Source organism: Meleagris gallopavo, chromosome 1 (genome assembly GCF_000146605.3).
Source record: "Meleagris gallopavo isolate NT-WF06-2002-E0010 breed Aviagen turkey brand Nicholas breeding stock chromosome 1, Turkey_5.1, whole genome shotgun sequence".
NCBI classification, from domain to species: domain Eukaryota; kingdom Metazoa; phylum Chordata; class Aves; order Galliformes; family Phasianidae; genus Meleagris; species Meleagris gallopavo.
In genome coordinates, this window is record NC_015011.2 from 39,208,832 (window position 1) to 39,232,272 (window position 23,441).

At 34.9% G+C, this 23,441-nt stretch overlaps 1 protein-coding gene across 1 annotated transcript in view; it reads left to right on the top strand.

The window, feature by feature from the left end:
• OTOGL (otogelin like) overlaps nt 1-23,441 on the top strand; it is a 92,523-nt gene that overhangs the window by 59,511 nt on the left and 9,571 nt on the right. The window contains exons 32-55 of the mRNA XM_031553757.1: nt 431-598; nt 2,031-2,309; nt 2,915-3,032; nt 3,713-3,792; nt 4,705-4,965; nt 6,641-7,545; nt 8,710-8,887; nt 9,794-9,936; nt 10,237-10,260; nt 10,377-10,469; nt 11,119-11,308; nt 12,475-12,689; nt 14,416-14,557; nt 14,878-15,063; nt 15,513-15,725; nt 16,524-16,628; nt 16,844-16,951; nt 17,417-17,518; nt 18,602-18,706; nt 18,789-18,829; nt 19,788-19,851; nt 20,693-20,871; nt 21,172-21,276; nt 22,070-22,189. Of these exons, the coding sequence (XP_031409617.1) occupies nt 431-598; nt 2,031-2,309; nt 2,915-3,032; nt 3,713-3,792; nt 4,705-4,965; nt 6,641-7,545; nt 8,710-8,887; nt 9,794-9,936; nt 10,237-10,260; nt 10,377-10,469; nt 11,119-11,308; nt 12,475-12,689; nt 14,416-14,557; nt 14,878-15,063; nt 15,513-15,725; nt 16,524-16,628; nt 16,844-16,951; nt 17,417-17,518; nt 18,602-18,706; nt 18,789-18,829; nt 19,788-19,851; nt 20,693-20,871; nt 21,172-21,276; nt 22,070-22,189 (4,124 nt within the window). The remainder of the gene's footprint in view (nt 1-430; nt 599-2,030; nt 2,310-2,914; nt 3,033-3,712; nt 3,793-4,704; nt 4,966-6,640; nt 7,546-8,709; nt 8,888-9,793; nt 9,937-10,236; nt 10,261-10,376; nt 10,470-11,118; nt 11,309-12,474; nt 12,690-14,415; nt 14,558-14,877; nt 15,064-15,512; nt 15,726-16,523; nt 16,629-16,843; nt 16,952-17,416; nt 17,519-18,601; nt 18,707-18,788; nt 18,830-19,787; nt 19,852-20,692; nt 20,872-21,171; nt 21,277-22,069; nt 22,190-23,441) is intronic.

Sequence of the window (23,441 nt, forward strand, 5' to 3'; positions counted from 1 at the left end):
TTCTTCCTTTTTTAATAGCTTTGTAGAGCTTAGAATACTTTCACTGTCTTGGGTAATAATATTAAAGCTGCAATGCTGATGTTCCAAAGTATAGAAATAAGAACATGTGAAAAACTAAATACTAGACAAAAGCAGTCCAGATTGCTTTCTTCTACAAGTTATTTTGTGAGGATAACTACCCATATTTTTTTAATGTGGACTTTGTATCTGTTGTATTCTGGAAATCAAGCAAAGAGGAAGGGAGTGCCTTAAATACATAAATACAGGCCAACTTCAACGTAACACCTTGAGGCATTGAGTTGCAGTTCAGAATGTATTTGATTCCAGGTAAGGTGAATGTGTAAAGCAATATTTTGTCAACTAAAGCTCAAGTTTTGTATGCTGTGCAAGTAGAATTGTTTCTTTTTCTATTCGATTCTTCTTCTCTTAGGTCTTGGTGAAGGACCATACATTTTGGCAAGTTCTGGAGAAAATGATACAATTATAGGAGCTAATATTTCCAGTAGACAAATATTTCCCCTGCCTAGAAATGCAGCGTATGGAAATGTATTTTTCAGTTTCATGATAACTCCAGGTCTTTTCAAAGATAAGGATTTATGTAAGTGTTCTCTATGTTTTTGTGAATGTCTGCTCATATTTTTCAAACCATTTGAATGATTCTTGCTACATCTTCTAAAACTAAAATTGTATAGATATTTTTAGTTATTGGAATAAGTGAGGATGAAATGTTCTATTTTTGAAGAGGAATAGTGATCTTTGGAGAAAAAAAAATTGGAAAATCCAGCTGTCAGCTGTAAAGCTGACTTTTCAAAAAACTGTTTTTAAAATGTTTAAAATGCAAGTGAATCGAACTCTTTCTTTAGAAAAATGCAATTAGATTTCATAACTGGAAACTGGAAAATTTTGCATATGTATCTAACAGTTTTGAAACAAGGAATATTTTGGTCTCCAATAAAATTATTTCTTCTCTGTCTATTCTTGTTTTTGGTGACTTTCAGTGCACCATAAAATGTGAAAGTTAATACAACCAGATGTTTTAATCTTTTTTCTTCTATCTACATTTTCTGTTTTATGTATTTTCACACGTATTGAGCTTGTGCCATTTAAGTCAATTCAAACTTTCTCATTGCTTTCTGCAGTCACAAAATTTAATTTGTTGACAAAATTCCAAATCTTCAAAAATCAACACAGAGAAGGGTAGTTTTCACAGTAAAACTTGAAACTGTAGTCACATGCTTTGGACAATTTGCCATATACAAATTAGATCTTTTATGATTTTTAAAAGAATGTATATTATATAGAAATAGCAGTTCAGACTTGTCCAATTAGCTAGGCAATGTGAAATAGAAGTAAAATATTCATTGTATCTGTGTAGTACACAAGTTTCCTTATCTGTGAGGGTCAGGATAGTGTTCATACAGAATAAAAGTACTTCTGGATTTATTCAAGGCAACAACCAAATCTGAAGTCAGCCTTTTTTCAAGTTCTTAAACACTCAGAGAATTTTCTTCATTTTCATCATGAGAACAGAGTGTTCAGTCTCTTTTATTTAGCTGCAGATATTCTTAATGTATTGCTGGATATGACTGCATGTAAAAAAATGCCAGACATCAAGGTGAATTCAAGCAAATTTTTACAATATTTATGTGATGTTAATTACTAAAGAAATTCTGTTACAGTTGAAATGTCAGACATTTGTCAAAATCTGAGGAAAAACTGCCCCAATTTGAGTAAATCCAAAAACTGAGTACTGAAGTCTAGCAGTAAGCTGAATGTAGTTTTTATCTGATTAGTCCTCTGGTGAACTCTGTATTATGTGATCATTTGAAGTTTCCTTTAGACTCTGCATTTCTAATATTTTTATGTTATAGGAAACTGGTTTTTTTAGTTGTGTTTAGTTTTTTTCTTTTTTTTCCTGATAAACAACTATTTTAAGGAGCCGCTTAATCAATATATAGATTGAATCTCACTTTCAGACAGTTTTCTCTGAAAAGCTTATAAGTAATGGTTTACTTTTTCTTTTGTGGAAGCTCTCTCCCTTGTTTCCCTTGAGTCTGCTGAAAGACCAAACTACTTTCTGTATGTACGTGCTGATGAAACTGTTGGGTTGGAACAATGGCAGGCAAGTGCCTCCTTCCAAAGACGAGCCACCTTCTTCCACCACCAAGGCCTCTGGAGTCAAGGGCTCAGTGCCTTTGAGCTACACAGTAAAAAAGGCTTTTTCATCATTCTCACATCATCTGGTGTTAAAGTGGCAAAGTACGATGATTCAGAAGAATTCAAACATATGAGTAGCTTTAGTATTGAAGGTAAATTTTGCATAATCCCCATGAATAAGTATGGATTCTTCTGTTTGCCTTTGGAGCACTTCTCTTATGTTAACAACAGCAACTAGTATTTTAATTTTCTCTTTTAACTTGGTCTTGAATCCCAATCCCACCTCCAAATACTATAATTTTCTAATTCTTGCATATGCAACGATTAATTTGTCTTTGGACTATATTCTCATTCTTTTTCACAATGCATGTAGCATGTCACAAAAAATGCATGTTAATGTCTTGTTGCTGAACTGTTTATCTTTTTGTTTAATGAATGAGGTAAATATTGCTTCTGAAACAAACAGTATATTCAGTATGTTTCACTGACTTGTTTAAACAAAATATGCTGTGGAAAGTGAGTAGTTTTTTCTATCTTTTATGTTCTGGTGTCTTTTACCTTGTTTGAATTTGAAGTACGTATTCAAATGGCATAAATGAATGAAATCTCACCTATTAAAGTTCCTGAGAATTCCTATTCTTAGTTTTCTATTTTTACATTTTTCTGAAATTACCAAAATACATTATAGAAAAGACTATGCATTTATATTTGATTGACTTACACAGCCAATAAATAATACCTTTTCCTTCTTCCTCAGAACTCAGTGCATCTGTGCCTTACAGGAAGATGTGTGAATGGAGATATGAATCTTGTGCTAGTCCTTGCTTTAAAACATGTAGTGATCCTGAAGGAACAGCATGTAAATTCCTTCCTCCGTAAGTCAAATTAAGCTCCGTATTACTACTACATTATTCTGTGTCTTGTATGTTTTCTAAAAATTACTGCAGCAGCAATATCCATTTATTTTACTCATCATCCAGATTTCAACAGCAGCTCTTACAAGTATTGTGAAAACCTCTTACTCTCTGTGTTATGTATTCCTTTTGCATGTGATCTTTTGACATAAGTAGGAGCAAGAATAAAAAGGGTTGAATTTAGCTTACTGGATTAACTTTTGGCAGTGCTAGGTAGACATGTATTAAATGAAATGAAGGCTATTCCCTTCAATGGCTGTGATATATTCACGTCTGAAACCAGTATCTCGTGATGCTGTAACTGAATTAATCTTTTGGAGTTCGTATGCCTGAGACAAAAACCTGGAACAATTTTAAGGGTGAGTGACGCCCTCTCCTGTGAGAGGATGGAATTTTATACTAAGAGATGTTCCTTGACATGACTTGAAGGATTTCACACTACTGATGTTAGCTTGTTTCTTAGTCCTAGTAATAGGGATTCCTGTTTTCATGGATTCCTGGCTTCTATGAAACCAGAATTCTTATAAACAAACAAAAAGAAAAGGTGTCATTCTAATATCTTATTTTACCAAACTGAAGTAACTTAAAATAGATTTGTATTTCTGCTGTGACTTTCGAATTAACTACACAATATTTTAAAGGGTTGAAGGATGCTTGCCATATTGTCCCAAAAACATGATCCTTGATGAGGTCACACTTAAATGCGTTTACCCAGAAGACTGTAAGTATATGCTATGTAATTGATCTAATCTTATAAATCATTCTACAGATCCTTTGAGGTTTTAATCAGATACATTTTTCTTTTATTTTCAATTACCTTTTAAATTAAATGCTTTAACAGAATATCCTTCTTTAGAAGAGCCGTCTGGGACATGTGCTCAATTTCCAGTCATTCAGAATGCATCTTCTACATCCAAATGAGACATAGCTAAAGTTGAATTATTTAATTTCTCTAATACTTATAAAATTCAATATTTGTGATGATGTTATACTCACCTCAACTGTGATTTTACGGTATAACAACTAATGTGTCATATGCGTATGGAAGATTTCAAATGGAAAAAATACTGCTATGGTGAAAAGTTCAGACTTTTCAGTTGGTGAGCCACCATTAATAAATTCAGGACATCTATTTCATAATTTCTGGTGTGTGAAGTTACCACATCATTTGGTTATTTTGGGGATATTGTATTCTTTTTACACAGCAATTACATTTTAATACTGTCTTTTTAACTTACAAGTTTGAATTAATTGCATTTTTATTTTTGCTTGTATGAAGTTATACAGCCTTCCAAAGAGATAAAAGAAGATAAAAACTCTAATTTTTTAATTCCAAATATTTTGCCATTTTAGACTTAATGAATTTTCACAGAATTCTCTTGTTGCTTCAAGACTATTCTGCAAATTCAAGGTTGTTGGTCTTAATAAAAATATGCTATTCCGTTTGCAAACAAAATTAGAAAACTTCTTGAGAGTTGAGTTCCTCAAAGCCATCAGGCAACCTGAAACCATTGCTAATTTATTTATTCAGCAAAATAGTTCTCTAATTTGCTAATCTTTAAATGGTACTTATGTGAAGATAGATATTGCTATTTTTCTTTACCATGAAGTGAAATATGCCTTTTCCTTTTAGGTATACCTGTGAAACCTATGGAATCAGCAGCCGGAACAAAACCTTCATTGTTAATCTCTCACCCAGTTTCTGCCACAGAGAGATTTCCTAAGACACCTCCTATACATGTAACTTCAGGGACTAAGTCATCTGGTACTGATGTGACAGTCAAAATTACCATGAAGACAAACACAACTTTAGCAGGAATGAACATGTCAGCGCAGTCTGTTACAGACTTGTACTCACTGGAAGATGCCACCTATTCATCATATTCATTTCCAAGTATAGTGGAATCTTCTGATGTACCTCACAGCACTGCAAGTCCTTCTGTCCTTTCCAAGCTCATTTCTTCAACAGATTTTCCAGCTGCTTTTCAAAACTCATCCATCACACCGTATACTGTCAATTCTAATGCATCTAGAACTTCACCCATTCCAATAGCAGCTTCAACAACTTTACTCAGTAGAATTCCTCTTCCAACACATTCTATATTATGAACACCCAATTCCCTTGTTTTATTTCCATTTCCACTTGAAGTATCAACCACTCAGCAAGGAACTCTTCCCTCTACCTCAACACTTTAATCTCCAAACCATCTTTTGTCACTTCTGAGCTGCCAGCAGGAACTGTGAGGAGTAAGAGTCCTTCAGAAAGTTATTCTAAGGAAGAAACAGTATTTTCTGAATTGTCTTTGCCTGCTTGGATGGCTGGCAGAGATACCTTCATAAGACTCATATTTCTTCTAGGTTCACAGCTAATACTTAGTACACCTATCTCTCCTGTATCTACTGTCTGTTAGAACTATGTGTGGTGTTGGTCAACCTATAGGTCATCCAACACCCATTTCTGCATTGACTTCAATTGCTCATCAAAGTTCTAAAACAACTAGATTTATTAGCTTTGAGACAAGTTTTCTTCAATTAACCACAGCTTCATGTTCTGAAACAGGTAAACCTCTTTCCAAAACTTCTCTGGTACCACTAAATACAAGTTCTCTAGTTTTTCTGCAAAGCCATTTTTATCTTCAGTAGAAATTTCAGTGACTGTTCTCAAGCAGATCTCTCCATTAATAAAAGGCAGTATTTCTACTGCTCTGTCCATAATGACTGCATCTTTAACTCAAGTAGCATCTCAAATCCTATAACCACTTCTCCTAGTCCTCTGTAACACATCTATACCAGTGCATTCCCTGATAACCTCCCTGAAACCTCCCAGAACTATGGGAGATGTCACTTTTCTCTCAAAGTGTATTTATAAGGAAACTTCCACTTCTTCAATGTCTTCAGTAGTAAGTCCTACAATATTCGATGATATGTTTATAGCAAGCTCAATAGAAAAGATATATAATGCAAACTGATTCCTTTTCACTGTCGCTCACTTCTAAAAAGCCAAGGAAGTCTGCTAGCTCTAATCTTCCTTCCTAGGACACTGGTACTACCTCTGAATACTATGTTATTATATTATTATATTATGTTATTATAACATTACAAAGGACCTAAGCAGTCCACACACAGAACTGAAAATTACCCTGTCACACTGACAGCAAGCAGTTTCATTCCTAAAGATCCTTCTTTTACAATCATCTCTTTGAAAAATCTTGCTATCATCACTACTATATTCTGTGACTTCATGTACTACAATTTACTCACTGATTCCCATATTCAGTTGAACACCTTTGTTATCACAAAATATAATTGCTACCCAAGCACCAGTTTCATCTCTAGATACATATAAGCAAGATCAAAAAGTACAGTTGTAGACTTTGAATTTCTGCAGATTTTTCGACGATCATTTTAAACATAGGCTCTTCTACTAGCCTTTCAGCATCACTAAACGCATCATGATACCACCCTCTCTACTGATGCCTAAAACTCTAGAGGCCTCTTTAGAAAGCCAGTCCAATAGAGTATGTCTTCACCTCCTCCTAAGACCTCTCATATCTCTACTATTTCTCTAGGAAAACAGAGTTCTTCAGTAAGTTCTTCAGCAGAAGATGGAACAGTATCAGTCATATCAGCTGGAATCATCACTCAATCCACTACATCAATGATAGTGAATACAACAGTGAATGATGCTACATCCTTAAGAACACCTTATATTTTTGCAAAAGTACCACCTAGTTCTTCAGCCAGTGTATTAGTTGCTTCTGACACTACTGTAGACCCTAGGATTACTGCAAAGACCACAGATGATTTAGCTGGTTCAAAGTTTCATATGGCTTCAGCTTCAGTTCCTACTACCATAGAAACACCTACGTATGAGTCATACAAATCTTTACTTACATTTACTCCATCTCTAGTTTCACAGAGCGGTAAAGAAATTCCAAAAACAACAGTCGTGAAAATGAGTACCACCAGCCCGTTATCAAAGACAAAAAGTACCTCATTTGCAACTTCAGAATTCAAATATGTAACCTCATTTGAAAGAACAGTAGGTATTTTAGAAAGCAGCCAGACTTCATATGTACAAAGAAATGTAACCAAGGCAAAGTCAACCACAACTGAGAAATCTTTCCTACCTTATTTGACAGTTTCTGCAAGTCGGAGTTCGCCTTTTTCAAGCGTAAGGATAACCTCAGCAAAAAATCTCTCAGAAGTTCTGGATGTCAAGACATCGGATTGGTACAAAATCCTAACACAGACTACCGTTAAACCTGATTTCAATTTAACAGAACACGCAGAACTGCAGGATAGAACTTTAATAGATTTATCTCATTCTAGTGGTGAAATGGCTCTGTCTTCTTCTTCCCCCATGGAAACACAAACTTCTCTGGCAAGCACAGACGCAGTGACAACTATAGCTGACAAAACTTTGTTCAGCACAGTGATGCATACACTGATGTCTTCATCTTCTGAATGTGTGGTATGATCACTTTCACTTGCCCCACAATGTTAATATATGTATAATACATAATACATATTCCTTTTCGGTCTGATTTATTATGTCATGCATATTATACCAGAGGTTTTAAATATCTCCTATTTTTCTTTTTATTTTTCAATTTAATAAAATGAATTATTCTTGGAGGCCTGTAGCATCCCTGCTTTTGAATTACCCTGGTCTATTCTGTAACTTAGATGCATTGCTTTGGAAAATAATTGGTTTTAAAGCTATGTGTGATTCTAGACAGTAAAATATAATTCTGAGATATGAAAAAGGCAGAAACCATAGAATATTGGGGTTTCTGCCTTTTTTTTTTCTTTTTCATTTCTCTCTTTGTGATAGAGTTTAAACTGATAAGAATGTGTGCTTCTGTATTTTTTAAAATGCTTTGAATTATTACTAGACATAACACAGACCCTCAGTGCAGAAAGCTTTATATAGAATATTCCACTACTGCTAGACAGAACAGAAAGGTTGTGTGTGAATTAATGTGTATTCTTGTCATCTGCAACAACCAAAAATAAGCAATCATTTCCAAAATGACAGATTAAAAAATCCACAGCTGCAAGATGATTAAGTCTGTACAGTATAGACACTCTAAATCTAAATTGTAGGATGCTTCTGCACCATCAAAACCTTCTTGGCATGTCAGCCTGAATTTTTCATCTATCTAAATTATCTACAGATTTCTATTTATTTTATGCAATTTATTTTATAGCCATATTTTTGTATGTATATATTCAATTTCTCAGAGAAAGTGCTACTTTTTTTTTTCCTCAGTGTTTTTGGTTATCTAGATATCTTTTACTATCTAATAGAAAGAGGGCAAAGTATTGATTTAACGATCTCTCATTATTTTAAACGTGGACCAGGTTAACTTGGAGAGATCTAGAGACTATGGTTAGCTTGCTATGTATGTGTTTGATGGAACAAAAGCATGTATTGGTGTGTACTTTATTTAAAGTTGCATGGTAAGGAGTATTTTAGTCCAGCTACCAGACCCAATGACATGTACATATGAGGAGTCACACAGATGTTTTGATTCTGTCTCAGAGCAGAGCATGAACTAGTGAAGAATTGTTTATACTTCAAAAGTACAATGAGTGTAAAGTTGATTCTGGTTGTTTTTTCCCTATATGAAAGCCAAGATACCTTGAACCTGTCGACAAATGTAGCCAGTATGTATGTGTTAATACGGGCTGGATGTTATACAACCTTTCAAACAACTGCCTTAAAGATGTGCAGAAGCCAGACTGTGGTTTTCGAGGAATGCCAGTTCAAGTTAATAATGATAGCTGTTGCCCAGAATGGGAATGTCCTTGTAAGTAATTTTATTTATACATACTTACAACATAGAGCCTTAATATATAAATTTTAGGTGATATACTAAGAGACTATTACAGTGGAAAGATGAGGTTGAATATAGAAATTAATTTAAAGGAGATTACTTGGGTCTCATCAGCAAAACACAACAAAATATAGTAAATGCTTTGGTGTCTTTGAATTAACATTCGGGAGTCAACTTTGTTTTAAACAAAAACACTGAAATTAGAACTGCAACATGAATATAAACATTTTCAGCTGAAAATCTTCAGAATATTTATCATTAGAAAACATTTCTATGTCAGCATTTTGGAGAAGAATACAAATTAAATACTAGCCTTTTATGAAGGAACCTCCAGATTTCACTCAGCTCCAGAAGGAGTTCTTACTGACCTTTGGAAACTGTAGAGATTGGGAGCAGACTTTCTGCTTAGAGTACCAGTAGGTCAAAGAAAAGTAATATTAAAAACTTTGCAGCATTTATGAAACCTTTATAATAATTTTTGATATTCATCTGGAGATAGAATGGGCGCATCTCTTGCACATCAAATATTTTATATATTTAATTACATTGTTATTAAATTAATATTAATACACTGTCATTTAATCTGACAATGTAGAAATTCATTATCCTTACCTGTGAAACATTGACATAAGTTAATTTTTCACCAGTTTAAACTTTCCTGGGAATAAAGCACTCGGTTAAGCTGTTTTCCACAGAGTAACATAGGATGCTTCTCCTTATGGCTCAGTATGCTGTCTGCAGAATAATGCCATCTAGACATATATGAAAATATCTTATATGAAAGCACTTCATATGAAAGTATTTGTCAAACTGATCGTTTTTAGAAATGCCTGATATTATGTTTCATGGTAACCTCATTAAATGACAGCTCTTTTTTAGGTCAGTGTTCTGTTCTGTCTGAACTGAGTGTTATCACGTTTGATGGAAACAACATAGCCCTCTGTAATATGGCTTCCTACATTTTAGTCAAGCTACCAGGAGAAATTATTGTTGCTCACATTGAAAAATGTCCTGCTAATCAGGTAAGAAACTTGCATTTCCATGGTATTTGTAGTAGTGTCTGGAATTATTGTGTTAGGGGTCTAACGGTTGATAAAAATGCATCAGTTTCTAAAACCAGTTCATTAAAAGATTCATTGTGTGTATTATTTTTTATTATTTATAAGAAACTTATTGAGTTTAATTAGTTTTATATTAGTTTAATTAGGAAATTGTTTGTAGAAAAATGTATAAACACAAAGAAAACAGTCAATTTGTTTTTGCCAAATAAGAATTCTGGCAGTTACCATTGCATTTCTAATCTATTTTTCAATGTTTTCCAGAGTGCAAATTCAATAAGAAAAATAGTAAGTGCTTTTTTTCCTTCTACTAATTATAAACTGTGTTAATATTACACCTATGGAAATAATTCCCTTCCTCCTCAAACATTGTAACCAAATTTGTTCATTACTTTTCTTTCAAGGTTCCTCCTGCAAGCACTTCAGGGCTCTGTTTTAAGAAATTAAATGTAACAACACATACATCTGAACTACTTATCAATCGTTTAGAAAGAAAAGTAAGTTTTTGTCACCAATATATAGCACATGTACACTAAAGAGATAACTGTAGTGCTGTTCCATTGTAGAATGCTGTAGGTCAGACTTAGAGTGATAGGATCGCTTCTGCAGTTCATATTGCCAATGATTCGTGATATGCTAGGGGAAAAAAAAGTTTCTGATACTCAGATTTACTTGCCTGCCACTTATATGACATTTCAAAGTGTTTCAGATATTAAAGATTTTTTAAAAGTTACAAAAGCATTCATACTTGAAAATGTATTTCCAGATAACATCAAACAGAACAGAAGCTTTTCAAGATGTAAGAAATATTTAAGCTGTCATTTATGCTGGACAGTAACAGATTAGAATAGGTAACTTTGAATAACTGAGATTAGATTTTTTTTTATTTTAACCAAATGATATCGGATATAAGTACGGGATACTGCTTAATTTGAAAAGATTTCCATATCATTATTTTTTTCTTATGCCTATTTCATCTGCAGTTACAGTGTCACTGACAAGAAGCACTGTAATTTAAGCACAGCAATTACTGACACAGCATATGGCAGAGGTTATAAAAATTTCTTTTGCTATTTGATGTAAAGACATCATATAAAATACATCTTCCTGTTTTTATCCCTAAAGGTTGTATTTCATTTATTTTAGGTAGTGGTGGATTCTGTAATCCCATCCTTACCATTTTCAAAAGAAGGACTGAGTATTCAGGATACTGGTGCAATGTATGTCATTAATACTCCAGCTGGTATCAGCATCAAGTGGGCTCACATTACGGGCATCATAGACATACAGTATGGATTGCACTCTAACACATTAATGAAGACAGAAGGACTTTGTGGTGAGACTATGGTGGCAATTAATTGTTTTCATATTCAACATTTGCACCTCCTTTCTGTGTTTGTTTTTGTGATTTGTTATCCCTATGGCTCTCGTGACTTCTAGTGATTACACTAACAATTCTATTTGAGGTGGGCTTTTGAAATTCTGTTAATTAAAGAAAGTAAAATGATAATTCTGTGTGAAAGCAATCCTTTCTAACAGCGTATTTTTCAAATTCTAGGCACTGAGGTAGCAAAAGAAACAGTATTGTTAAGAATATTGTCAAATATTTACCATGCAAATACCATCTTCTGTGCTTCTCCTTGCCATCTAGGAGAATAACAGGGCTTGTCACCCCAGGCTAGCCTTCTGTGGACCATGGAGGGTATCAGGAAGCATGAAGGCAAGGACTGGGCTATGTTTAGCAGTGTAGAAACAAAGTAGAAAAAAGCTACAAAAATGCTGGCTAATCCCTGGGATGTGATACACTATTGTGAAGATTAAAAAGATTGATGTTATTGACTTCTTATGTATTTATTGGAGGTTTCTATTTCCACTGATGAAGTAACTGAATACAGTCTGTAATGCATTCAGGTAGAGAGTGGATGCCAGGCATTTAGGGGTGCTTTTTTTTTTTTTAACTACTCTTGCATTAATAAATAGATTAGGAAAAACATTTTCAATTAAAAAAGTAATTTGGTCTTCAAAGGGTTCCTTTCACTTTCACTGTTTCTCGCATTTAGAATGTCCAGTTAAGACTGAATGGAGTCAGCAACATGCACTTATTTTGAAAGCCACCTGCACTAACTCCCATGCAGCTGGCTGCTGTTCAGTAGAACAGTAACAGAATCTGGTGCCACGTCAGTGAATTTTTCACCCTCAACAGCACCTTTTGGTAACAGTTTTTCTTAAAAGTTAATTAATTGTTAGGAAAAGTATTATTACTTGTATTGCACGATCTGCTCATTTTACTAAGATGATAATAAAATCACAAGTATACGATTGAAACTACTGTGGACATATAGCTGCTTGGACTTACAAATTCAGATGCTAAGACTCACACGTGAACTTCGTGCAATGTTATTCTTACCTTATCAAATGCACATTTCTTTCTCAAAGGAAGTAATATGCCATGTTTTGTTGGTTCTTTCTGTTTTTGCTTTGAACATGATGCTCTCTCTCCAGGAGTGTGTAATGGAGATCCTACTGATGACCTGAAAATGCAAAACAGAACCATAATTACAAATATGGAGGAAATTGAAGTGTTCATTAAGAGCTGGGAAATTGAGAAATCCCTTGATGTAACAACTAGGAGGCCAGTAAGAAACTGTACTGAAGATAACTGCACATTCTGTATGGAACTGTTAAACAGAAGTGTTTTCATCCATTGTCACAATAAAGTGAGTACAAAGAAATTCCAGGTGCAAATTTAATATAAGTTGTGTAATTAAGAACATAGTGAGAGCGATGCAGATTTTTTTTATGTTACGCTTATTTTCAAGAGTACACAACAGGATTGATGGCTTTAATAAATATTTTTGTCACACTGTCCATTGTAAATAAACACAGAATAGCACAGGTTGAAAGGGACCTCAAGAGATCACTGAGTCCAACCCTCCTGGTAAAGCAGGTACCCTACAATACGTCACACAGGTAGGTGTACACATGGGTCATGAATATCTGCACAGAAGAAGACTCCACAACAGCCTGTTCCAGTGCACCGTCATCCTTACTGTAAAGAACTTCTGCATGTTTGTATGGAACTTCTTGTGTTCAAGTTGTAGGCCACTGTTCCTTGTCCTATCACTACATAGCACTGAGAAGAGCCTGGCCTCATCCATTTGCCTCCCACTTCCCTATGGATATTTATAAACATCAGTCTTCTTTTCCCCATGCTGAACAGACCCAGGTTACTCAGCCCTTTCTCGTATGGGAGATGCTCCAGGCCCTTTGTCATCTTAGTTATTAAGTTTTTGTTATTTAAAATGAAACAGACATTTATGTAGATCTCTGTGCTATTATGCTGTTTCTTAAATCACTGAGTAGGCAGAGCTCACAGGAGAGACAACAGGTCATTATCTCAATGCAGGTGTGTTCCTAAAGAGAAATTTTCAGGAAAAGCTTGACAATAGTCACTAAAAATGTAAGCCTCACGCTTTTTCTGAATACAGCAGCAACTCATGCAGTCTGAGACTGATTGTACTAATTACATTTCCACTTCTGATGTAGTTGCTATTATGTTGACAGTTTTCAAGCTTTTCTTACAGAAATCATAATAATTTATTTTTGAAAACTGTTCTTTCAAATGGGGATGTAGCTCTTGCATGCAGGCTACCACTAGAGGTAGCCAGAGCAACACACCTCCTGCAAATGAGAAATCCCATCTCCCTCAGAACTGACTTTCCCACTTTTCCCACTTAATACAGAATAATTTCTAACTATTCTTTTTCAAGCCTGGTTTTGCTTTGCAGTACTCTTTGTGGATTTCATCCCAGACAAATGGTGCTACAGGTATTACAAGCAGCTGAACTCCTTCCTTAAAACTCTCAAACTCACTCTTTGTTTTTCTCAGTTAGAAATAATATAGAACATTCTTCCTAGAGAAATGGGTTAAAGAGATTTTAGAGCTATCTGCCACAGAAACAAACAAAATGGGGGGGAATGATGGAGGAAAAGAACAATGGTAAAAAGGTAGAATAGCACCAGTGCTAGCAGTATGCTTTTCATAATTGTTTGAACATATCTAATTATGAAATAATTTAATCTGAATAGTCAGAAATCATACTTCATTTATGTATCCAGGAGAACTCTCACAGCCTCAGGTACAATGAAATTACATATTTTCCTGGTCAATAACAAAATCTGACATAGCATAGAAATTGCCAAGCACTTGGTTCATCCATTAAGAAGTTGATTTTCTTTCATACACATTGAGGAGAATAATAAATTCTGGCAGATTAAGTTCTGCGAATGAATGTTCTGGAAAAAAACTATATATATTATTTACTTTAGGCATTAATTTTGATTTTATTTTCCTGTAGCCGTATTATTTCTTGTAATTAATGATTAATTTTAATTACAGAAAGCTCTTCTACTTGTTAATTCTCAGTTAAAATGTGTTCCTAGGTTTCACCACAAGAATTTTGTGAGAAGATGTGGATCAACAGTACTTATTTTTGGAATTATGAGTGTGATGCACTTTCTGCATATGTAGCTTTATGCAACAAGCACAATATCTGCGTTAAATGGAGGACACCCGATTACTGTCGTAAGCAGACAGCAATGTTCCATATCCTAATGTGACTTTATACTGCTGCAGTGTTCAGTGATGAGTTAAGAAAAATGCATTTCTTTTTGCTGTTCTTAGAAGTACTGTCTCATTCTATCACAGTATTAGTAAGGCATGATACAAGTCCTTGAGATTTATCACTAGAATTATAATCTTGATTGAATAAGTAGCTTAACTAAAGTACCACTAAATATATAAATGTATGCTTTCTATGATACACTTTGTTGTTCCTACTACTTGTTTATCCAGTGAAATTCTGAAAGAGTCAATACTCAGTTTCCTCTTTTTACAATTTGCAGCACTGAGTTGTCCTGAGGGCAAGGAATACCAGCCTTGTGTGAAACCCTGTGAAGCCAAGACATGCTTGAATAAGTGGTTCTATGAAGACTCTACATGTTCTTATTTAAGGGAAGACTGTGTTTGTAAAAGTGGCACTGTTCTACATAGAACAGACTCGGACCTCTGTATTCCAGAAGAAAAATGTAGTAAGTGCACTAGGACAGAGGGAGTTCGCAAATATCTGCTAATGTTAACTACAGATTAATGTAAGCAATGTTTAAATTCTAAGTCAGACTTCAGAAGGTGTGAATCCAATATAGCTTTATTCTATATCTCAAGCTACAGCTTGAATCTATTCTTTCACCTGATTTAATTCTGCAGGAGAAAAATAATGGTCATTCTTCCATTGTTCCCAGGCTTTCTTTCCTAGAGTACTTAGGAAGGAGTAGCAGGGGCAGCTTATTTTCCCTGCATTCGTTGACTGTTTTTATCCATAAAAAAGCATTTGTTTAATATCATCTTTTCTTGATTCATCATAATGCTCTGAAATGCTCCTCTTTTAAGCAGTAAGGTCACCTAGATAACAGACAAATTCATTGTTGCTTGCAGGCTTAACTCTCCACTTGTCAAAGGGATGTAATTATTTTTCTCTCAGCATGTACAGATAACAGAGGACAACCCCGCTCTGCTGGGGAGATCTGGAATGGGTCCATGAGAGGCTGTTGCATATACAGCTGCTTAGAAAATGGAAGTATTGTTGCTGTAGAACCTGAATGCAATGAGGATCCACCACCGGCTTGTGAAAGAGAAGGAGAAGTGATTGTCCTTGTCATGGAATTAGGGGATTGCTGTCCAAAAAAAGTTTGTGGTACGTCACATGTATTTTCAGTTACAGAACTGTAAATTAAATACTAGATACTTGTCAGCAAAGGTTTCTTTTTTTGACAGGGTTCAAGGTGACATTTCTGAGAAGTGTTATTTAGGTAATTGTGGCTGGTTGGATCAACACTATCACTTTTCTTTTAAGAACTAACTCAATGAAATCAAAACTTAGTTATTCCAAGTCTACTAACGAAACAGGATTTCTGTTCAAAATGAATTTTTAAGCTCTTCTGAAGGATTTCAAAAGAAACTGAGAAATAGTCAATGACAGAAGTAGCTTGGTAGTTAGGGCAGTTACCAGAGTTTATTGCATTCTTATGAGTGCCTTGCTAAGTGAAGTGCCCTCTAACTTTCCATTTCTCTGTATCCTAGAAAGTAGCACTCTGTGAGGTGATCACTGATTACAAGTATTCAAGTTAGCCATAGTTCTCAGCAAAAGGAATATGCTTATTGCTGCTAAAATGTTAAGCAGAAGATACTTACTTCTTCAAACATCTTCAGGGAAAAAGAGAACAAACGTTCCAGCTGATCTGGTACTTTGGTGCCTCAGCTACCTGTAACTGACACTGTGTTGTTGATTTGTTCAGGAAACATTTTCATATGCAGGAAGCAAGTAAATATCTGTACTGTGAGGGATTTAACTTTGCTTGTACAGTGCCACATGAAAGGAGCTGTACAGCCTGGGTTGAACTGGGAGACGTACATGGTGATGTGCTGTAAGCTGACTTGATTGCTGTAGGTTTCAAATACATGAAAACAGTGTGTTTTTTTTTTTGTTCTGCAGAATGTAACATGTCACTGTGTGATGCTATTATTCCAACATGCAAAAGCAGTGAAAAACTGATTGTAGGCTACAGCCCCCTGTCCTGCTGTCCACAGTACCAATGCGGTAAGGGAAACACGAATAAACAATTTGTTCAACACTTTCCAATCTTGTAATGCCTGTTGTAAGAAACTTCATTTTACAAGTTGGTCCAATTTTCAGCAGAATGGGACACTAAATAAAATGGGAAAGGTAAAAAGAAAGGTAAAAGAATACATTTTATTTATCTTTTTAGCATTGCTTCTGTGACTCTTCTTAACATACTATTTCATCTCTTACAGAATGTGATCCTTCAGTTTGTTTCAATTCTTCTCAGCTGGACTGCAGAGAAGACCAATTTATTGTTGAAGCAAAACTGGAAGATCCCTGCTGTTTCTCTTACCTTTGTGGTAGGTAACTGAGGAGTACTTAAGTAAAATCTGTATTTTTAAATAGAGTAACTTAAACCAGGAATTCCTCAAGATGCAAGAAAGAGTTTACACAAGCCAGGCTGTCTGGAGCATGAATTACTCTTGCGTTCTGAGATCTTATATTTCCAACATTATTTTTAACATCATATTTGCTCTGCAAAATAATATTGCTAACAGACAGTGTTCTTCACAATTGCATTATATGATCTATGTAGTCAGTGATATATCATGGATTGCAGCTGAGTCTCGGTGGTTCTTTAACACTAAACTGACTATTAGTGTAAGTTCTGACTCCTAAGAGCACGCACAACTGTTATATTTCTAGTTTTGAATGTCAGTTCATAAAAGACCTGTTACCCACATAAGCATGACTTGTAATATTAAAGAAAACTTGTGTGTGCTAACTTCCTAAAATTTGTAAATAATTGTTTATTTTTAATTTAGTTTGTGAATCCTGTATTGAGCCTGTTCCCTTATGTAATGAAGGGGAAATTCTCACCGTAGACCTTCATACCATACATTACTGTTGTCCTCATTACTATTGTGGTGAGTGTAAATATTAATACGGTCTGTTACCAAATTTAGTAAAAAAAGTCAGGGAGTGTGTGTGGACATCTCTTTGGTGCAGCATTCAGGGTGGGCATTGTCTAGAGACTAAATACTCTAAATTAGGGTATCTACTTTTGAGGTGGATTTAAAATTGTTAGTACATTCAATGGTAGTCTAGCCAGCACAGTCAGTAGAGTCTGAAGAGCTTATGTACGCCAACAAACAGTACATAGCTACTTTCATGGAGATCTAGATACTGATATATTCTGATGTATTCAAACAGTAAGCAGAACAAGAAAAATATTTGCAGTGTAATGTAGCCATTTTGCTAGCCTTATAAAACAGAGACTGTACTATGTGTTCTTAAGTAATGTCAGTAACTGCTTAATTTAGATCAGTGGGTGTTCCTGAATTAACTCTTGTCCTAGTATGGTCTCTGGGTTATTTTCAGTTTATTTAGATTCTTCCAGTAGGTTTGGAGCTTGCTGATTTTTACTTCAGGTGGTTTCACCTTTTGGTTCTTTCTTTCTCTAGTACTTCCACGATAGTGAAAGTATGCAAAGGCTTTTGCCACTGTTTTTCCGATTTCTCACAGCTAGAAATATAGATCTTACTATGTAGACTTCTTTCAGAGTCTTGGTAAATCTCTTCAATGATACAAGCATGTGCAGTTATTAAAGTCATTCTAGGGGAAAAGCTATTCCCCATTACATTACAGAAATTTAGTTTAAGTTTGCAGCAAAGCTTAGAGAAAAAAAATAATTCTGTTTTTCTAAAAGGTGTGACTTTAGTTGTCTTTGGTGCTTGTTATTAGCCCAAGTCACTTTGAAGAAAGAGTATTACATGGTTGCTCCATAGTGGTTTCTGTAAATTTAAAACTTCTCTAAGGCAATTGGAGACATTTTTGAAAATCTTTGATTATGTTTCATTCCAAATATGACTGAGATACTTAAGACACACAGCAAAAAAATGGATCCAAAAAATGTCCTTATTTTTGCAGTGGTTTATCAGAAGAAATCTAAGCTGCAAAGTTCAAATGAAATTTAAGTACATTCTGATATCTCTTTCCTCCCTATTTAGTTTGTGATGAAAATTTTTGTCCTGAGCCTCCTATGAATTGTACAGATGACATGACACTTGTGAAGGAAAAAATACCTGGGAAGTGTTGTCCAGAATGGCACTGTGGTAACTACTTCATTCTTTAGTCACTGCTGTTAATAAAAGCCAGCAATTAGCTAAATGACTAACATGCTTTTCTTGTTCTCAGAATGTAGTTGTGAAAATGCTACTACGATGACTTGCAAATTGGTAAGAATGTCCTTTAAATGTATTTTGAATGGTGGTCTATTTTCTTACTCCTCCTTTTCCATTCTTTGTTAAATTAGTTGTAAGGGGGCCCACCAGCCCCCAGCTCAGGCATGAAGCTGCATGGCATGAAACTCCAGGTTTCTGCACAGTATTGTTAGATGTTCCTTGGGGAAATTTCACTCTGTGTGTTGTAGGATGACAAAAGAAGAAAAGTAACTGTAATGCTATTTAGTTCGATGTTGTCTCAAATTGATATGCTGGAATTTTCCCCATTTAAACAATTCATAAGTGTTTTTAATAATTAATGAGGGATGAGCTTTTTGATCAAATGCAAATTTGGACAAATGTGTTATTTGTTAATCATTTATACTTTCAATTAGAATGATTTAACATTATTGAATATAGCAGGTATGAGAAGTCATAAATATTTTGTTCTATGTAGACTCTCTCACAACTGGGACTGTGATCTGGAAAATAACTACAAATCAATGTTCAAACTCCTACTATTACCGTAGTGACAGGGACAGGCTCCCTATCAAATGTAGTAGTTTATACTTCCCTTTATGTGAAGATTGCATAATGTAACATATATATGAGCTACAAATTTTAACCGGTTTTACCTCTCTTTTGGAATAAAGTTCATAGCAGGCATTCCTTTCCTGATATGCTTATTATTGAAATAAATTTGTATCTCAGAAAAAAAAAACTGCTGTTTAGCCATTCTGCTGGTTAAACAGAGCAAATGATGTCCTCTGCTCTTGTTTAAAGAGATAAATACATTGAGTAATTTGAAATGGGCTATTTTTTCTTGAGGTCACTGCAATTTTTCTCTTTTATGGAAGAAGAAGAAGAAGCGATGAAGACCACAATTTAATTTTTTAGAGAAAATTTCTCTTCTTGGCTTTACATTTATCTGTGTGTATCTTTTCAAACTTTTTTTTTATCTTTTTATACTCAGGGAGAAGTTCAAAAAATAGATAGTAGTATTTCCAGTGCTTGTGGATGCACTCACTACATTTGTGGTAACTTTTTATTATTCATATCTGCTTGGTTTTAGATTAAACTAAAAAAGGCATGCAAAGAAAGCCAAAACAGGGCCATCTTCACCTCAAATGTAAACAATCTATGTAGATAAATAATTATACTCTCATTTTTGAATTATATTTTCTCTACTAACTCTCAGTTTTGTGGCTTACAGTGTGAGGCATAGGAAGGTATTTACAGTGTCCATGCTATCTATCAATCAATCTATATATTTATGAATCCATCCATCCATGTGCACTATTGATCTCAATAAGCCAGCATGAGGGCATGTGCCCAGTTTTAAAATTACTCCTTTCCATAACTCAGCCACCTTGTGGAGATTTTACCCACACAGTGCTCAAAAGTGTGTGAGGCATTCCTCAATCCCAGCTGTAGCTCAGGCTAAACTGCCTCTAGGAACAAAGCACAGATTTACATAATGGCTTGTACCTACTAATGTCTCACAATTAATTGTAGGAATACTATCTTAACTGACAGGTTATATTGCAGAATAACTCATGTAATGTAAGTGGTCTGATCTTAAATATCATAACTCTGTAAAAAATAAGAACAACCTTTTTTTTGTTTTGTTTTTTAACTTCCATAGAAGAAACATTACCAATTTTAGGCAGATATGCATTTTTTTAGCATCTCTTTGAGCTGAATTACAACCTCACCTTCTTTTCCTGTTTGGTAATTTACATCACACACTGATCAAGTCTAAAACTTGAAAGGTTTTTGCAGCTTGTAGGACATTTACTTCTGTTCTTACAGCATTTCTGTTAATTTGTTTGGTGATGTTTTATTTCTTTTATAATATTTTTTCCTTTTCGGTGTTAGAGAAGGATGATGTGTGCATCTTCCAAGAAGTAACCGTACTGAATCCTGGACAATCAGTGATTCAGTACTTGGATGGAGACCTTTGTTACACTGTGCAGTGTTTACAAGAAAAAGATTACAACACAGGATACAATGCCATGCATTTTACAACAGTGAACTGTTCCCAGCAATGTGAAGCAGTAAGTATTCTTACAACAGAAGAATTATGCAGTTTATAAATAAAATTTCACAATTAAGATGAAAATCAGAAGGCACATTTTTGCTAGTCTAGTTTGCTCAGCAAGAGCTGAAAAACTTAACAGCATCTTTTAAGTTTTTTAGTAGTGTACATAAATATATCCATCCATACATATATATCATTGTTCATTTAGGTATTGTTATTTTCAGAATTCAATGAATTTTCATTTTTTATATATATATGTATGTATATTTAAAGCAACCTCTTTTTTTTTTCTTTTCTGGTTTTCCTTTTCTTTCAGCATCAGTTGTATATTCCTTCCTCCAGTCACCATAGTTGCTGTGGTACCTGTCAAAATGTGTCCTGTTCTGTTCTTACTGAGAATGGCACACAAATTGTATATGAGGTAAGTACCTCTGGAGAGGGGCAGAAAATAAGTATAATAATACGATAAACACAGGAGTCTGATAGTCACTTCCTTATTTGAGTCTTGCTTCAAACTTCCTTAGTGTTGCTTATGCAACTAGCAGCTGTCTGTGGTAAATTACATAATAGGAAAAGGTGTATTTATTTTTAGACTTGCCATTTCACAGTATATGAATACCATATTTTACTTTATTGGTTGTAATTATCTTCCACAAAGATGGGTGAATGTCAGCATTTACTTAAGGACAGATAAGTGCAAAACAGAGATCTAATTGTAGCTCTAAGTCATATGCTGTGATTTAGATGACCTGGGAATACTTTTGTGTTCTAGATCCACATCAGGACTCCTGTGTCCCTCTCTTCCCATGGCCTCTCTTCTCCCTATTGTGATTTTTACAGTAAGCAAGTGTTCAAACTGAATTGCTGGCATTCAGGATCCTGATGGTGCACTCCAGCAACCACATACAAAGAAATTTAGGTGTTGCCATACCTTGCTTCATCCTTCCTGTTGATTTTAGAGGTTTTAGGGCAAAATAAAGCATAAGCCCTTTTTTCTGATGCAGACTCACTCTAGTACACTTAATATCTTCATGTAGGAGCCACTGCTGCAGTTACAGGATGGCCTTCCCTCAACTGGTGTGGACAGGTTTCAACAAACCTTACACTCCAGCACGTACCTGCAGCACACAGGCATCACTTTTACAGACATTTGAGTTGGGATACAACTGACCTGTGTTGACTTTGCTGACAATGGTTTTGTATTATTTATTCAGGAAGGCAGCACCTGGATATTCAACTGCACAAACTACACATGTGCAAAGACTGTGTTGGGGGCTATGATAGTGGGCTCTGGTGTGGTCTGCCCCCCTTTCAATGACACTGAGTGCACAAAGGTTTGTACTTTGGCTGAGGTGAGTAACAATAACTCATCTGTCAGTATGGACACACTTGAAAGGGCACACATACTTCGTGTGTTTTCTTTAAACTTAAAATAAGTGGTAAGTAAGAAGATGTATGTGATAAATTTCAGTCTTGTTTTCTAGTTTTCTGTTTGCATTTTGGCTAACAATATCTGTGAGGAGTGCAGAAACTATTTTCAGGCTTCAATATTGACTACATTTAAAATATTGTTGAATTGGAATTGTACTTGAGATACTGTTGTATAAAGTGCTAATAACTATGTACTACTTTACTTCAGAATAATATTTTGACAAGACATAGTATATATATATTAAATAAGTTTGATGAACCAGTTTGGAAAACTTATAAATGTGGGCCACTTGAAAAATTCCTTAAATGCAAAGATTAGAAGGCTGACTGTGTATGTAATCTTAATTATCCCTTAAGTTAAACATTGTATAATGAAAAAAAAAAGCTTATCGTACTTGAAAGGATACCTATATCATATATCTAAAAATGCAAATTTGGCATGCCCATATGTATGGGGCTGCTAAATCACGGCCTGAACCTTTGATTGATCACCTGAGGCGAGCAATGAGTCAGCCATGGGAGCACAGGTGAAGGCAATTCACCTGTGCTGCAGGAAGGGGTGGAGCCTGGCTCCACCTCTCCTAGACCCACTTAAGAGCTGACTGCCAGTGGGGAAGGTTCTCTCTGGAGATCCGCTCCATCAGGAGTTCATCTCATGAGCCCAGGACAGGGTGAGTGACTTTCTCTTATTTCTCCAATATGAGTTATATTAGCCAAGCTTCTGGATATATGTATACTATCTGTATATCCATTGATTATACACCATATAAGCTGGTTTGAAGAATGTGGTTTTTTCGTGTACATTACAAATTCATTTCAAAAACTTTTACCTCTATTTTATTACTTCTCTAACTTTGTAATACTTCCCATAATTCTAATTCTTGCAATTGTGGCATGCTATATATATATATATATATATATATATATATATATATTATAAAACAAACAAGAAACAATCAACAAACATAGAGAAGGTAAGTACCAATCGTTTGAGTTGGAAGAGACATTTATTTAAAGGTCATCTAGTCCAACTGCACTGCAGTGAACAGGAACACCTACAACTGTATCAAATTGCTCACAGCCCCATCCAGCTTGACCTTAAATGTCTCCAAAGCTGAGGCATCCATCATCTCTCTGGGCAACCTGTTCCAGTGC